Below are 16,705 nucleotides of genomic sequence, written 5' to 3'. Positions count from 1 at the left end.
CTTCTAAGCCACGGGTGATATCCGTGTGGATATCTTTGCCGCTTTTTGGTGCTGTCCGTCGTAACCAAACTGACGAAATTAGCCGTCGGAATTAAACGGACACCGTTGCGGTGCTATCGTGACACCTGCTCTATAATGCCGCAATCGGTTGCTCATGCTTTGAGGGTCCAAAAAGGGATGAGTGGCTCAGCGTACGCCAATCCGTTTGGTGGTTCTTAATGTACATTCTCAAATAACATTTGCTGAGTTTTGTAAATACCGGTCAAAGAGAGACGTGACTGATGCGAGTTTCGCACCCAACCTGAATCACCAGAAATCTCATTTAATTCGCAATCTTTGTTTAATGGTCACAAATACTGCTTTAGCTATGATGCAGGGGACTGTTACACCCGGAAACATCTACCAAGACGCGCTGGCGAATGGGATTTCCCCATTCTGGTGCTGTGCTGATAAGACTGAACTTTCAACGCATCAAAATCAATTCAACTGCTCAAGCTGATACAGTTGTTTTGCGTCTGTCGCGGGAATCACAACCGTGGCCTTGCTGCAGCACTGATCATCAATTAATTTCTGACTCAGCTGAGAGCCGTTTATATTGCCGGTGGTTCTACATAAGATTTATGTCTGTGAGGCGGTGATTGTTGTTATTTGGTGAGGCATCATGTTCCTGGGCACTGAACGCAAACATACAAAGACGTGTGTTCTAGTGTTTGTGCTGCTGCCGTTCGCGATTGGCAAAATAGAGCCGCAGAGTGGAGCTATATGTAGATCGTCAAGTGGTTTGCAAGGAATGTGTGTGCTTTTGAAACATTGTCCTAAACTAAGAGCAATACTGGACAAGCCGTACATTAACCGGCAGGAGAATAATTTACTAACAGGAGCTGAAGGTGCATGTCCCCCGGAGTCGGAGGTATACGGAACCCTGGGCGCCTTTCCGAGAACTGGTCTAATTGGGTGTGTTTTCGTCTAGCAATTTTGTTGTGCGGATGGAGATATTCGTTGGGACACAAGATCTACAACGAAACTTCCGAAACGATCCTGGACGACAGTAAAGATAAAAGAGGATAATGCACCAGGCGATGAAGACTGTCTCCAGACACGCCTTGGAATGAGCAGTGAGTCCTTTGGAAGAGCTTCACTAGGCACCTCGTTTGGAGTGTTTATAACGTACACGGGTAAGACTAAGCTCAGCAGATGTGTGGGCAGTTTGATCACACCCGAGTACGTCCTCACAGTGGCCCACTGCGTGCGAGAACCGTACCGGAACCGGTAAGTTAGGATGATGTTTGCCTGCAGTTGGGTGGTTTATAGCTGGTGGACACTTTCAGAATAGTTTTGTACGTAAATGCACAACGCGTCACATTTGACCCTGTTCTGGAGATGCTGCAGGGTGATGTGAACCCAACGTACGTGCGGGAGGTCATCATCCACAAGGAGTACAACCGTACCACGTATGATCACGACATTGCTTTGCTACAGTTAAATGAGACCATCGCTCGGGGCGGTTACGGTTCGCCCACACCGATCTGTATCCCGTTGGGTGCCACACACGATGAGAATGCCTCTGCCGGTCGGACCCTAAGCTGCTTCGGTTGGGGCGTAAATGCCAACGGTGAAATAACTATAGACCTTTTTTCTATAGAGAATGTATCTAACGCACTGTTTTGCGCGTTCATCGCAGGTGACCCGAGTAACAGGAAGCAGTGGGTAACGCTGGAGCGCATCTCTCAGCAACTGTGTCAAGCACGTATGGACGAGTTAATGGTAGCGCTGGTGCATAGGGTGCTGGTGACGGAACGTAACATCTGCACCATCACCATCACCGGACATGACGCGTTCGCAGGATATTCCGGTGGTCCACTGATGTATCGGAAGGAAGGAACCTGGTTCTTGATTGGATTGATCAGTTTCGGAGTCGATACCACTAGCAGCGAATTCCCGGTGGTTTCCACTAACGTGCAGCAGTACACCGATTGGATTGTGGACGTTATTCGCAGCAGGCAGGGCAGAAAGTAAAATAGTATTCAAAACACTAACTTTAAAGGAAAGAAGGAAAGAGATTGCAAAGAACCAAAATAAACGTACTGAATGCTACTGTTGTAACAAGATTAACGCACTCTTTATAAGTCTTGAACAGGTTATCTGTGGTAGTGGTATCTCGGTCAGTGATTTACTTTTAAAAACACAACTCGGTCTCCCGAGGTCGATGATAACGCTCTCAGTAAACGATCACGGCTACAATCAGAAGCATCCCGCCATTCTGTTGTGTTCATTCAAGTGAACTAGAAGTATTACGAACGTGGTCTCAACATGGAAAAATGATCCGTGTTAGATTTTCGGTGTTGGAAGTACTCTCCTTTTTACTACTATCGCTCGTTGTTCTTGCGCTCGGACAGCAACAGGCGAATCAGCCATGTATCCTCCCGAACGGAAGAGCTGGACGATGTATCCAGCTGGAGAATTGTACCGAGATAGCTTGGCTAGTGAACCGTAAAGTATTATATCCTGGAGAACCGCAAACGATTACAGCCGTATTGAGTGCCTGTGGAAGTGATGGAGATTCATTGGATCCGATCGTATGTGTGCATGCGCTTCATCGTGCGTAATCTTGAATGTGCGAATCTTATTTTTTTATGTTTACCGTTCCAGGTTTGTTGTGAAGCCCCAGCGTTATCACCAGCAAGAAAAATGAAACTTCCAGTGCTTTGCGGTACGACCCGGGAACATCAACCCACATATCGTATCGTTTCGGATGCGACAGACGACGATAATGTTCACGTGTGGGCAGTTCTTTTGGAGATTAATAAGACCGACAGCAAAACCCCCGCCCGATGTGCGGGAACCTTGATCCAGGAACGCTTCGTACTGACCGCAGCTCATTGTGTATTTAAATTACCCAAAGAAAAGTATGTGAAGGAGTGGTTGGAATCATCGACTAGCTTCAATTTTGATTCATCTTTATCTTCTAGTATCAAGCTGTTTTTTGGCGTATCCAAAATTAGCAAACTGCAGCAATGTTTGGTACTTGGTGAATGTCAGGAGCGCGGTGCTGCAGAATTCATCATTCATCCAGAGTACAATCCTCACGCTCGGGCAAATGATATAGCACTTATTTGGTTAAATAATACGGTAGACCTCGACAGCGTTGTGCCAGCTTGTCTGCCGCTAAATTACACTCTCGACGAGAGCGTATCCCACGAAACACGTGTTCATTCGGTTGGCTGGGGCATAAACGAAAGCGGTGAGTAGCCTTTGCCCTCTGTCCATACGCAGTGTACTAAAAGTAGTTTTCTTCTGCAGGAAATTGGAGCGATTCGAAGGGTGTAGTATTGTTGAATGTTAAATCGCAGGACTTATGTGGCAATTTCCTCAGGTGGAAATTTCCACGATTCGATCCAAGTATGTTCTATAGTGTCATGTGCACTGTTGGTAACGTTGAGGGGCAGGACGTATGCAGGGGGGACTCCGGAGCACCGTTGCTGAAATTTCACGAGGAAAAGTACTATGTGGTCGGTGTGGTTAGTTTTGGGCCCAAATGTAGCTGGCTAACTGAACCTAGCGTATCTGCGAGAGTGTCAGAGTACTTGGGTTGGATTCTTCTCAGTTTAAAGCTTTTTGAATGATTGTAAACGAAATAAGAGTCTAGTTTTTGTAAGAATACTTCCTTTCCGTAACAGAAGCTTATCAAATTCAAATAAATAATAATTTTCATGTTTCAAATCAAAGCAACACGGTATGATTTACTGCTCGAACAAGGTAACAAGGTGTTTTATTTTTGAAGGTGACAAATGGTTTGGTTGTTGCTGTCGATGAATACTGCTTGTATTGTAAATACTCGTACCTAATTTTGAACAAATTTTGTATGTTTTTGATTTTTGAAGGTTGATTAACTTTTTTGGAATCCATAAGATGAAAATTGCATGCATAGTATTCTAGTAACTGCGTTCCCATGTCACAAAACCCAAGACCCAGAAAGCAACATGGACAGCAACATGGTGTTAGAGTGAGATGTCATGAGAAATGGTGTCCCTTTGACAATGGGGATGTCGATTGCGCACTGACCCGATCCTGCTGTCAGCGCCCTGGGACACTCACGCATACATCGCACACATGACAGTCGCTTGCCAAAGCCGAGTGGCTGTCAGTGAGTGACGCGAACAGATCAGGTTGGGTCATAACTTGAACTTTGTATCAACTTTGTTACTTGAGGTTTGGGCCTCAGAATAGCCGCTTAGTCCGGTCTTCGGAAGCTTCACGTCTGCGTAGGAACACTTTTGTAAGGACGAAAAACGCAAACAATTTTTCATCTAACTGTCAACAAAATTCCCACGGCTACTTGTCATTTTACACTATATGCATCGACCTGTATCCTATACGGACTTTGTTCAAAATGTTGGCCAGTTGCTAAATATATCCGGAAAAAAGTTTCGTGCATTGCAGCTAAGATTTGTCTTACCAAAAATGCTGTCAGCGTCAATCAAGCACCCAATTCCTTCGGGACGACACTACCTTCTGTTATGTATATACCCCGGGTGTGTCCTATAATAGTGGTAGTGCGATGCGATCTTAAGCTACAACTTGGGTCCCATTTACCGAGGTCGATGATAACGTTCTCAGTAAACGGTTACAGCTACAATCAGCAGCATCCCGCTGTTCGATTGCGTCCGGACTGAGTGTGAACCGTGGTTTGTTCGAGGTTGACCTGTTGCAATTATCACAGAAGTGTTTCTGCAGTGTGCCATGATCCGTGTTAGGTTTTCCGTGTTTACAGTACCTTCCCTCCTATTACTATCGCTGGTTGCACTCGCGCTCGGACAGCAACAGGTGAATCAGGAATGCATCGTTACAACTGGAAGCCCTGGACGATGTATCCGCTTAAAGGACTGTGCAAAGATATATGAAATTTGGAACCGAAAAATTGTCTTCCAGTCGGAAACGGATGAGTTAACAGCCGTATTGAGTGCCTGTGGAAGTGATGGAGATTCATTGGATCCGATCGTATGTGTGCATGAGAACCGTCATACGCAATCACGAATGTTTGCAAATGTTTGTGTTTTGTTTGCTGTTCCAGGTTTGTTGTGAAACCCCGACATTATCACCAGGAAGAAGAACGGTTGTAACTGCAACAACAAGAGCAACAACGACTGCTGCTCCAATGCCGATCACCATAAGACCAACACCAGCACAACCTACTACGATCAGCACCCGAACTACTGTCAGATACGATCACTACAGAGATGTGCTACCGCCGTATTGTGGTCAAAAGAGCAATCTCGGATTCAACATCATTTCGGATGCGACAGACGACAATAATGTTCACGTGTGGGCAGTTCTTTTGGAGATTAATAAGACCGACAGCAAAACCCCCTCCCGATGTGCGGGAACCTTGATCCAGGAACGCTTCGTACTGACCGCAGCTCATTGTGTATTTAAATTACCCAAAGAAAAGTATGTGAAGGAGTGGTTGGAATCATCGACTAGCTTCAATTTTGATTCATCTTTATCTTCTAGTATCAAGCTGTTTTTCGGCGTATCCAAAGTCAGCAAACTGCAGCAATGTTTGGTACTTGGTGAATGTCAGGAGCGCGGTGCTGCAGAATTCATCATTCATCCAGAGTACAATCCTCACGCTCGGGCAAATGATATAGCACTTATTTGGTTAAATAATACGGTAGACCTCGACAGCGTTGTGCCAGCTTGTCTGCCGCTAAATTACACTCTCGACGAGAGCGTATCCCACGATACACGTGTTCATTCGGTTGGCTGGGGCACAAACGAAAGCGGTGAGTAGCCTTTGCCTTCTGTCCATACGCAGTGTACTAAAAGTAGTTTTCTTCTGCAGGAAATTGGAGCGATTCGAAGGGTGTAGTATTGTTGAATGTTAAATCGCAGGACTTATGTGGCAATTTCCTCAGGTGGAAATTTCCACGATTCGATCCAAGTATGTTCTATAGTGTCATGTGCACTGTTGGTAACAGTGAGGGGCAGGACGTATGCAGGGGGGACTCCGGAGCACCGTTGCTGAAATTTCACGAGGAAAAGTACTATGTGGTCGGTGTGGTTGGTTTTGGGCCCAAATGTAGCTGGCTAACTGACCCTAGCGTATCTGCGAGAGTGTCAGAGTACTTGGGTTGGATTCTTCTCAGTTTGAAGCGTTTTCAATATTTAGAATAAGAATAAGAGAATGCCATGTGAATAAGAATAATGTCTAGTTTTTTCTAAGAATTCTTCCTTTATGTAGCGGAAGCTTATACAATTTAAATAAATATTAATTTTCATGTTTCAAATCAAAACAACATGGTGTGATTTACCGCTCATGGTTTTTTTCTTATTTTTCTAGTAAGAAAGAGCAGGAAGGCAGCAAGAAAAGGAGAAAATCAGCCACGTTCCCATGAGATAGCATGTGTCCCAGGTGAAAGAACAAGCGAGTATATATGTTTTTATCCAACAGAAAAAAAAAACCCTTACTCACAGTGTAGCCATCCTGTTTTCACCTCAGTAGCGTGTGTTCCCTTTTCGCTTACTCGCACGCAATATTTACCTGGTCGTTTCAGGTGTGCGTAAGCGGCCGATCTCCCATGCACAGCACTGTTCGTCTCGCTTGTTACGCCGCTGTTGATCGGTGTTGCTGCTTACTCTCTCGCTTACGCTTGACGTGCGCCAAGCTTAGCCAAACCGAAGGTGAGGTGAGCAAAACCGTTCACTCATTCGTTACTCACCGAGCAACCCGCGCACGCATCGCACGTCTGTTTTTTGGTGGCTTGCTGCCGCAGTTTATTCGTCGTTCGAGCGTGCCGTTTTCACGTCGATTCGCGTTGTTCGCCGTCGCCTGCACCGCAGCGAATCGTTGAGATTATTCGGTGGCACAGGAGCGTACGGCACCAAGTGTACGGAACTAAACATACCAGTGACGGGTGATTGAATATAGGTGCAAGAATTATACAAAAATTAGATTAGAGCCAGTGCAATAATAAAGCCAACCGTGGAAACGTGTCCAACAATGGATGCCGCCAATGCAAGGGCGCTTTTAATGGTGAATCAATAAATGTTGGTGCCTGTTCCAGTTGGTGGAAGCAGTGAAGCAGGTGTTGACCACCGCACAAATGTGGTTTGCCCTGTGTGTAATTTCAAACTTCAAAAAGTAGCGCAAGTTTTGTGTTTCGAAAAAAAAATCCTTTACATTCAAAAATAAATACATCAAATGCAGCTGATGGGTGCAGTATCTTCGTGCATCAACGCCGTGATTTTGCTGTGTGTTGTGTAGTTTATAAGCGAAGCAAAAGTGTGCCCATTTTGCGCGTCGAATCTTTATTTTTCTGGGTGTTGAAGTGGAGTTCAGAAACCTGAAGTTCAGTGTAAGGTTTAACTTGTTTTGGTGACTTCATTCCGTGTCCTTCTGTTCGGTAGAACTCAAAAGGGAGACATCTCCAACACCCAAACACCATGGAATCGGACGGAGAGCGTGATGCCGGATACAACCATTACAAGTGAGTGTACATCTACTGCGGTTATTTGGGTTTCGTTTCTACCACTTAGATGTTACAGGAAAAGTGACACAAATTTTAGTAAAAGACACACAAAAAAGCCTGTCAAACACGTCTGCTCAACCAAACATGTTAATTCGTTTCCGTTCCGATGTGCACACCTGGCGATGGGTTCATCATGCGCAACCGCCGAACGGAATGCAGCGATATTTAAATCGCGCGAATTGGTGATGCACTTCCGTGAATGAAGCACCTAATGCAAGACAGGGTAAACAGACGGGGTTGTTACATGGCGTGGATGATGACGGGGATGATGAAGGTGCAATTAAATGTTTCTTTTCTCAGGCCTTAAGTTAAGGGCGCAACAAAAACTCTTCCGCAAATATCGCGGCGAATTAGTTGCAATTGAATGATTCTATTAACGATAAAGATTAACGTCCATTAGCAAGTTCGAAGAATGTAAATGTTTATTAGTTACACATAAGTGTCATCGGTGCTTCAAACCAGATCCTAATGAATCATGTTGTGGAGCTCTGTTGTGGAACTTTACGCCGTCTCTCGTCAGCACGTCAGCACGTCTACGACAATTCCATTCGATATTCATAAAATTAGTGGCGCGTTTTAACAACTTCTAGTCGGAGAGAAACGAAAAACCATTGTACCCGTTACAGTATTTGTCAGCCCCGACGTAGAATGCAACAGCAGGCAACAAAGTGTGTTGCGTTGCGTTGCGCATTTCTTGTGCCGTGGTGCATTATCTCAATTATCTTTGTGGTATGTGCCTTATGCCCATAAACTGCAAAGTCCGTGCCCTTGTTCATCATCAAAAAACCAGCTAATGCGAACGAGATGCAATAGAAGAAAACCAATAAAGTGCGCGCGCAACTGAGCCTCCATGCGCCATCCTCATGACAGACGGTAGACGACACCGCGCACACTGGAAAGATGGTGCCAGGGAAATGTAAACATATATATATATAAAATACACAGCCTTTAAGCCCATCGAACGGTACGAACGATGCTGAAATTAAGACTTTAAACCGTAGGGTATAATTTGCATCCAAATTTGCCCGTCCCGGTTGCGTTTCCGCGCCTGTGGCTGGCTGAAGGTGCGCGATAATCATGTGACATCACGCCGAACCACGCGCATTTGCACGAACGTCGTTTATGACGGATGACGACGAAGATGCGGATGATGATGATGGGACCGGATTTACATCATGTCCGCGATACGATCGTTCCTTACCATTCGGTGGCGGGGGGAGGAAACGGTAACGATCTTCAAACCGATCCTGACGGAAGTGTGATGATGCCGTCGAAAAAGGATGGTGACGAAAGGAACAAGCAAAGTAAAGCAACACAGAAAAAGAATACAAACGACAGACCTTCGTCTTAGAAAGGGTTTGAAGAAACAAAATGCGGTGAATAAGGAATAAAAAAAGAACAAACAGATTCACAACAAAAACAAACATTTCATTGGAGCTTATAAAAGATAATTTGTATAATTTTCTTCCCGCTTTTTTTCGCATCGGCATCGAACCGGTACGATCGTGTGTGCGATCATTGCGATTGAGATGCTGGTTTGCACTACGTACAACAACTCGGCGACAATCACACTTACACGGCACTGCTGCAGCGAAAGATGATGTGCGGAAGTGTTTATTAACCCTTGAGGTAATACAGCATCCATCGAAGGGATGACCTCTGGATGGAATTGAGTGTTCAATTAAAAAATAAGAGAAGAATTTTGAACAAAAGTTGCTATTAAAGTTACGAACTGTCCGGGAGAGGTTTATTAATTCCATATTTTTCAAATCTGTTTGCATACCAATTTATACAAGTAACTGCCAAGTGCGAATGCTAACAATAAGGTGGTTTTAAATTTAGTCTGCAATATGAATGTTCTGTCGCCTTCCTTATCTCGTGGTTTTTTATGTTCTCCTTAACATAACCTAGTTGGGCTGGACACCTATCCGATACAGGTGAACGATGGTACAATCTTTAATTAGGGATAAATAAGAGCTTAAATTACAACACATCGATTTTTGGCATCGTTTACGTTCAGGGATCCCATATGATCTAAAGGGCAAGGGCCAATTCTGAGCCCAGAATTCGATTTAACAAATTTTGCTTCCAATATGATTCTGATCATACTAATACTTACATCTTACTAAGCAATATTTCCTCGCGACTATAGGAAGTGTCATAAATATCGTCAAATAAAATATCAGGTAGAGTTGAAATCTTGTCAATAAAGCTGATCCCATAAATCGCAGTCTTTATGAGATATATTAAAATGTTGTAATCGCCTTCAAAAACAGAAGTAATGATTTCGATTATTGATGTTGAACAAAGTCTAACTATAAACAAATCTAATATCATATTTTATTTATTCTGTTCCGAGTAACGTAATAAAGATTGTCAAAGAATCGACATTCGGCTCACTAGCCGTTGTACAGATGTGGAATTATAACGATTATTATAACTGAAGTAATATAGGATTTTCTGCATTAAGAACTTAAAAAGTCAGAAATGGAATTGCTCAGATTAAATGTGAAGATCGCGATAAGCGATCTTCCCCAAGGGTTAACCGACGTCTAGATGATTTTTCGATCCCTCTTCACCCGATCGATCCGTTCGATGCCCACTCGAGACGCCGGACGCGGCACCAGGACAGTGACGCTTTCTGGCACGAATTTCGGAATTACAGGTTATGCGTGGCGTGGCGCTGTATCACGCGCCCAAGGGTGTCCCCCGCCTCGCTAGCCTGTCGAAGGTCTCAGCAATTTACACCCACGCGTACGATCGTCATCCGCTTTGATGAGCTTTTGCAGCGTCTTTTCGAAGCCATCGCGAAGGGCGACGTGTCGTAGACAACCGCCTGACAAATTTTCTCTCCGATCTTTGATCTTTCGTCAAATGGCACCTTTTTCCCCCGCGACGATAGAATCTCGGACGAGTCGCGCGCGCGCACTGCGCCTGCAGACGCACGATGACGAGAATGACGGAGCATACGATGCGGGTTATATGGGGGATGTTCATGTACGTTTTTTTGTTTTATTTTATTTTTGGGACTCGTGTTCTGCTCCGTTCTGTGCTGAGCGCACGGGGACGAAGGCGAATCGTTTAAAAAACACCCCGAAAAAACACATCACCCCAAAATGCCAGCAGGAATCCGCGTACGATCGATCGCGAGGGTGTGGTCCGTCCGAAATGGGCGATTTCCGGTGCCACACCAGCGACCAAACAACAAGTTCTAGCGACGTTGGTCGATGGATGCAGTGATTGATTGATTTCGAACAAGTTTCATTCATCAAATCGATCGCAGTGATCGTGGATTATGGTGTCTGTGTTGGCTGTCTCAAATGTTTTAATGGAGTGCGTTGGGTTGGAACTGTTGATCGCTAGGCTATATGACTTCTGAAGTCCGTACCTCAAGACGGTACCTCAAGAAAATTTGAAACATTTCGTAAACGGAACTCCACTTTCACCTATGGGTTGCAATTCAGTTTAGCAATTCTTAGCAACTGATTCGTCCAAATAAAACTCATCCTCGAGCGCGCTGATAGAATTTTAATTTCCAACTCGGCATCTTCCTCATGGTCAACAAGCTTATTAGCGGACCTTAATAAGAAGCTTAATAGCAAGCACCAAAAAAAAAATTAATACAATCAACAACAACAGCAAAAAGCGGGAGAAAGTTGACCGTTTTTTGAAACAGCATCTTTGACAAACGTTTAAAATATGCAACCGGAAAGGCGATGGGAAACAAAAATCGGACAGACAGAATTAAACAGCGACGATCCCCCAAATGTCCCGGCCCGAGAAGGCGAAATTAAATACAATGCAAAAGCGAGAAAGCTGAATTTGCCGAAAGACGACAACAGAAAACGTGCGGGGCTATAAGTTGGAAACAAAATAAATAAAGTCAGCAAATCACAAAACACCGCGAGGTGCATTACCTTCACGTTGCGAATGGTGGAGTTTATTATTTTTTTTCGTAATTAAGATGCATCCCATTGGGCACGTTCCCCGGGCTTTGGGTTGGGATATGGATGGAAAATCTGTACCCTTTAATTTAGCTGTGCCGTTGCATATGAAATGATGATGTTCCATTTTTGGCCTATCCCGGGCCCCATAACGAAGCGAAACTGCGTGCGCGCGCGCGATGAAAATGTCGATTAATTATTAAATCCTACTAGCGCACTGGTGAAGCTGCGCCGCGCGTGAACGGTGAAAAGGATGTACAGTGCATATATCTATTGCGAAGTGAAGAGAAGAAAAAAAAACGCTCCCCGGAACAAAATAAATTCCCACCCGTACGCGAACGTTTCATTTTTCTCGCTTTTAATTTATAAAGTGAGCTTAATTGACTCCCGGTGCCATCGGTTAGGTGATGAAGAATTCTCGAACGGATTACGGCAGGGCGAAACGTCACAGGAGGAAGCGGTTTCGGCATACGCGGATTTAATACCGCCGACGATCTCGCGGCACGTCGATTTTTAGCTTATCGAGGACGGGTTGCGGGTTTTGCCGCTTTAAAGGGAAGGTTGTAAGCTCGTGTCCATATTTGGATAAGCGCATGCTTTTTTTTGCTTGCTGCTGTTCGCTTCGCGCATTTCGATGCGATCCTCGAGCGTACCGCGACCGAGAGAGAGAGAGAGAGAGCGCGTGAACGGGAAGGAAACATTTTTCCGAAGGGCGTCCAGTTGTCGTCACTCGCGCGTTCCACCGACGAACCGGCTCCGACTTCGGTGCGATCTTTCGCGATCTTGGCAACAAGTTTCGCGGCTTCCGCCGATCAGGGCAAGTTGTTGCAGCCTTTTTTTCGTTTCTTATTTGCTTCGTTTACCAGCTATAGCCAATTCTTTCTGCGCGAAGTGAAGAAAGAGGAGCGGGAAGGACGAGAAGGAAGAGTGGGTGGAAAAACAGGGGGGTGGAAATTGCTCTCACACACAGAACCCTCCGAAGGATTTTAATTGGATCGCAAACTAGATATTAGCGCTGTATCATACACGCGCGCGCACATGAAGAAAGCTTGCCCGGTGAAAGAATATCAATAAAAACGCTCTCGATCAGAGGTGACTAAAGAGTAGAGACGAGGAAAAAAAGGAGTCAAACAGCAAGACATAAAAACGGGCGTTGATAAAAAAAAAGATCTCGCAAAACCAGTTGCACACAGTAAAGTGCACAAAGTAAGACAAGCTTAAAACAAACGAGCGAGAGCAACAACAAAAAAAAATGAAAATAAGTAAAGACAACATAACATACCCCTCAGTACTGATAACAAAAGCTGGTGCAGAGTAGCAGTAAGTAAAGAATAACAAATATAAATAGTCCGATCGCGGGGGTAAGCCCTTCCCAAAGCGAACATCCTCCGCAAGAAGCTAACTCACATGTACAAACCCCACACCAAGGCGGCGTAAGCGGGGGTGGCGGGAAGGGTACGGGGTGTGTGTGTGTGCAAGATTATGGGACGTTGATAATAATTTTAATAACTTAAGTGCTTTCTTTGATCGAGCTAAATGCGCAACCGGTCACCGGGAGTTCCGAAATATGCTGCAGGGTTGGCTTGTTGCTTTGGCCATTTTTCCGGCATGCTTCCGAGACGCGACGAGATTAGCTTTAGCTGCAACTTGGTTGTAATTCCTGTATGACTCGGATTGCATGAGGGTGGGCGGGGGGTGGGGGAGGGGATATCGTACATTCGTCCTTAAGGGTTTGCGCAGGGCAGCGTAGTCAATCTTGTCGGTATTTTAAAAGTACATGCGCCTCCAATGCGTGGTGGCTGCTGGTGGCGCTCGATAACGTCACCGCTACCGTCAGTCCGGGCGTATGGCGGCTCCGTTGGTGTGCCCGTGGATGCCCGGTAAAAGGTGACATGTGTACCGGAGCATTCCGCCGGCAGATTGTGGCCGGTGTCGGTTCTAATGTGTGATTTGGGAGAGGGGCCGTAACTGGAATGGAATGTGGCCGGCAGTTGGTGGTAAACATTTTAAGCTGAAATTGCTTCTACCAGATAAGAAAATCGTGTGTAGCGAGGGTTAATTCGAGGGCTACGAAGCAAATGTAACGGAAGGAATGGAGAAAAGTACGCTTTCAATTTAAACTATTAAACATATTTTGCACGCTGAGCAACCATTACAGTAGGGTATATGTGTTGAGAACGATACCGGACAATCAACGACTGCAAGAGGAGTTAACTGAGGAGTTAACCGACAGATTTATTTCAGGAATAAGTGGAACTACTTCCATCGTTCTAAGTAAAAGAGACGCGAGATCAATTATTTTTGCCTGAATAGCTCAAAGCGCTGTGCATCATCAAACTTGCTGAAATAGATCCTCAATTTGGGTATTGTTCCTATGGCATAATGAAACGAATCCATAAATCAAGCTCAAGAGACCACATCTGGCCTTCACGTCATACTGCTCGATGAAGATGACTTCTGGAAGATGTTTTGTCACTAAATCTCATGCCATTTTGGAGGAACCTTTCGGAGACTTGATGAATGATGTGGATGCGTATAACTTATGCGTTCTGTAGTGGGGATATTGAAAAGGATCGAAAAGGTGTCGATCTAGCATGCGGGATCTCAAGAAGAATACTGTCTGTTTATGCATATGGTTTGGATACTACTTCTTAAGTAGGACTCGATCCCAATGCTACAACTCCTGATATCCTGTGGGTATTTAAAAATTTGTTGCTTCTGGATGGAGCCTTGAAGTTCTTCAAGGAACTGTTGTCCAAGAATTTTTCAAATAACTATTACAAATTAACTGATAGCGTTGTTCTGTAGCTGTATCTGCAATATCGGTTGGAGCTGTATCAACTACCAGTTGGAACTCTCATGAAAAATTGCGTGATCAATCATTATGTTTTTACAAAAAAAAAAAACTATAGAAAGCTAACAGATATTCGAAGAGCGTACATTCAGATGTGCGTAGAATTACGGTAATTAGATAACTTCAACTAAATACGCCGCAAGTTAGCCACGCCACATCAGTTTACTTAAGCGTCTCCACCTTGCATCCATTATCCACCCCATTAGTGCAGGTTAAAGACGACCGTTTTATTGCAAAGTACATTACCCATCGAAAAACTTTCACTCCTGGAGCTCCGCACGCTGCTCTGCTGCCCCGTCACATATTCTTAGGCAACGCCGCAACTCGACCGCGCTACCCTTGAAACGGTGCATAATCGGTGACGGTGACGTTACGGTTCGGGCTGGTAAGTGGTAAAACTTTCTCACTTTTACTATTAAAACGATTGCACACAGCAACGGCGGGATGTACCGCGGTGGGCGAACATTAGCTCTGGTTCGGCTGTTGTCACAGTTGCGTGGAAAATCTAATCGCTTCATAGTTTTGTGATTACGTCGCGGCTAAGGGTGGGTCGGGTAACAGGTAAGGGCGAAGTGGTGTGCGGGAACCGATCCCAAACAAAGTGAATGACAACCGAAAACAGCCAGTCACTGGTGACGACCCTCGGGTTGTTGTTGCTTCTTTCTACGCCAAAAAGGACGCGCTTGGTCTGTCACTCTAACGAGCTCTCAAGGTTTGGGAGGGCTTGCGGGCCAGGAAACGGCGAAGGAAAAGGCTCGGTAGGTGATTACTGGCATGCAGATGAGTGTCCCCATCTGCAGGAGTGTATGTGTGTTTTTTTTTGTACCCGATGTTCCAAATTGTAGGTGGCTGTTATGGCTGGTTCGGTTCGGTACAAATTAATTGTCCTTTACGCATTACGCTGCGATGGTCGGGGGCATTGCTTTGTAGCTTTTTTAGCACAAAAAAACACATCACAAAATTGAAAGTGTTTCACTCAATTTAAGCTCGGGTATTAGACTCAACTCTTTGCCTCGGTCAGGATGGTAAAAAAAAGCACTCCTCACATACACGCCCCTCTAAGCGTAATACACAGAGTGGCTCATCGAACACCCAAAATGCGAGGTAATGGAGTAATTTTGACAGCCAGCAAATTTAGCATTCGGTTAGACCTTGTTCTTCTTGCCATGTTGGCCTGTGCGCTGGTATTATTATTGTGGACAATTTATTGGTAGGCGTAAATTAGATTGTCTCCTCCAGCGTACGGATTTGGATTGCGCTGGGGCATTTTGTGTGAAGCGATGCGTCACTGGTTGCGCGGTTGTCTAAAACGCCACCAGAGCCAGAGCCAGACAGATGATGATGATTACGACGGTAGAACTATTTAGCTAGATTTGTTGTCCTATTTGCGTTTCCTGATGAGGTGAAAAACAACTGTTGAGGGTATGTTGTAAAGCTATTCTCATCCCAGACTGGACTTCCGTGCAATTTATGCATTATTATTAGTTCTAGTCGGTTAGCGTCCGTGTTTGCTCTGTATGAATGTGGTGTTTCACCTCCAGCGCTTAATGATTTGTATTATTTCTCATTTATGTGATATTACAAGATGCAAAAGGTGTTGTGCTTCACGCACACTAACGCTTTACATACCACAAACCACTCTTGACTGTGACTCTTGACGCACGAATGGGTTCGGCTACAGGCGAACGTATTGCGCGAGGGGTTTGGTTTTGACCATTTCCGTTCCGGTTGACGGAGTTTCGAGGATGACGACACTCGGGGGAGTTTATAGAACGGACGATCCTCTTTTTTCTACCGCTTTTCCAGTGAGCCAAACCGAAGTCACGCGAACTGACTTTGGGTAGATGTTTTGTGTATCTTCAGAGGAGCACTTATATTACTGCAGGTTTACAGCTGAGTAAGAAGACAGAAGTTTCAACTTTAAAAAAATATACCACAAATATCTCAGTTTGTGTTAAGTAGTCTGCAAATATCTTCATGTACATCGTGTGCCCGTTTTTGTCATCCCCACAAACCTTCAAACATCCGTGATTGATTGTCATTCTGTCTGGACGCGACATTGCTTCGCCAGAAGAAGAATTCCCTGAGGATTGTTTGGTTCTTCGCTTTCGCTCCGTTTCGTTTAGCTGTCGGATTCCACAGATGAACGATCGAATGATCGTGATCGTGGTGCGCGGTGTACGGTTGTAATTGCTCCACAATTGCTTAATGACACCGATAACACGTGTGCTGCATCGATAAAGTGACATGCCGTGGTGAGATCTTTATCAGAACGAGCGAGAATGTTGAAATCTTTCCAGCTTATTCTGACCCACATCCTCGCGCTGGACGCATATGTTGAAGATAGAGCTCCACGGAGATACGTTCTTTTCTCCCTT

General features: G+C 44.9%; 4 protein-coding genes across 4 annotated transcripts in view; all 4 read left to right on the top strand.

The window, feature by feature from the left end:
* Positions 1-545: 545 nt before the first annotated feature.
* Positions 546-2,128, top strand: LOC128306859 (serine protease 29-like). The gene is made up of 4 exons (XM_053044491.1): positions 546-910; positions 971-1,269; positions 1,329-1,612; positions 1,682-2,128. The coding sequence occupies exons 1-4, from the start codon at positions 662-664 to the stop codon at positions 2,014-2,016; spliced, it is 1,167 nt and encodes a 388-aa protein (XP_052900451.1). The 5' UTR covers positions 546-661; the 3' UTR covers positions 2,017-2,128.
* A 181-nt stretch (positions 2,129-2,309) lies between these two features.
* Positions 2,310-3,344, top strand: LOC128306929 (CLIP domain-containing serine protease B15-like). The gene is made up of 3 exons (XM_053044606.1): positions 2,310-2,576; positions 2,650-2,906; positions 2,970-3,344. Exons 1-3 carry the CDS (start codon positions 2,319-2,321, stop codon positions 3,247-3,249), a joined length of 795 nt encoding a protein of 264 aa, XP_052900566.1. The 5' UTR covers positions 2,310-2,318; the 3' UTR covers positions 3,250-3,344.
* Positions 3,345-4,740: 1,396 nt separating this feature from the next.
* Positions 4,741-6,174, top strand: LOC128300336 (CLIP domain-containing serine protease B4-like). The gene is made up of 4 exons (XM_053036359.1): positions 4,741-4,998; positions 5,072-5,448; positions 5,512-5,783; positions 5,843-6,174. The coding sequence occupies exons 1-4, from the start codon at positions 4,741-4,743 to the stop codon at positions 6,172-6,174; spliced, it is 1,239 nt and encodes a 412-aa protein (XP_052892319.1).
* Positions 6,175-7,443: 1,269 nt separating this feature from the next.
* Positions 7,444-16,705, top strand: part of LOC128300325 (putative transcription factor SOX-15) — a 53,844-nt gene continuing 44,582 nt past the window's right edge. Inside the window, exon 1 of the mRNA XM_053036348.1 lies at positions 7,444-7,487. Coding sequence (XP_052892308.1) covers positions 7,444-7,487 — 44 coding nt within the window. The remainder of the gene's footprint in view (positions 7,488-16,705) is intronic.

Source organism: Anopheles moucheti, chromosome 2, assembly GCF_943734755.1.
Source record: "Anopheles moucheti chromosome 2, idAnoMoucSN_F20_07, whole genome shotgun sequence".
Classification (NCBI taxonomy): Eukaryota; Metazoa; Arthropoda; class Insecta; order Diptera; family Culicidae; genus Anopheles; species Anopheles moucheti.
Note: the sequence above shows the minus strand (reverse complement) of the source record. Positions and strands in the feature narration are given on the sequence as shown.

Excerpts from the sequence above, each read along its gene's own strand:
- LOC128300336 (XM_053036359.1), top strand. The coding sequence starts at position 4,741 with ATGATCCGTGTTAGGTTTTCCGTGTTTACAGTACCTTCCCTCCTATTA. Across the intron at positions 4,999-5,071 it reads GAGATTCATTGGATCCGATC|GTTTGTTGTGAAACCCCGAC; the intron begins GTATGTGTGCAT and ends TTGCTGTTCCAG. Across the intron at positions 5,449-5,511 it reads TTTAAATTACCCAAAGAAAA|TATCAAGCTGTTTTTCGGCG; the intron begins GTATGTGAAGGA and ends TTTATCTTCTAG.
- LOC128306929 (XM_053044606.1), top strand. The coding sequence starts at position 2,319 with ATGATCCGTGTTAGATTTTCGGTGTTGGAAGTACTCTCCTTTTTACTA. Across the intron at positions 2,577-2,649 it reads GAGATTCATTGGATCCGATC|GTTTGTTGTGAAGCCCCAGC; the intron begins GTATGTGTGCAT and ends TTACCGTTCCAG. Across the intron at positions 2,907-2,969 it reads TTTAAATTACCCAAAGAAAA|TATCAAGCTGTTTTTTGGCG; the intron begins GTATGTGAAGGA and ends TTTATCTTCTAG.
- LOC128306859 (XM_053044491.1), top strand. The coding sequence starts at position 662 with ATGTTCCTGGGCACTGAACGCAAACATACAAAGACGTGTGTTCTAGTG. Across the intron at positions 911-970 it reads CATGTCCCCCGGAGTCGGAG|CAATTTTGTTGTGCGGATGG; the intron begins GTATACGGAACC and ends GTTTTCGTCTAG. Across the intron at positions 1,270-1,328 it reads CGAGAACCGTACCGGAACCG|AATAGTTTTGTACGTAAATG; the intron begins GTAAGTTAGGAT and ends GGACACTTTCAG.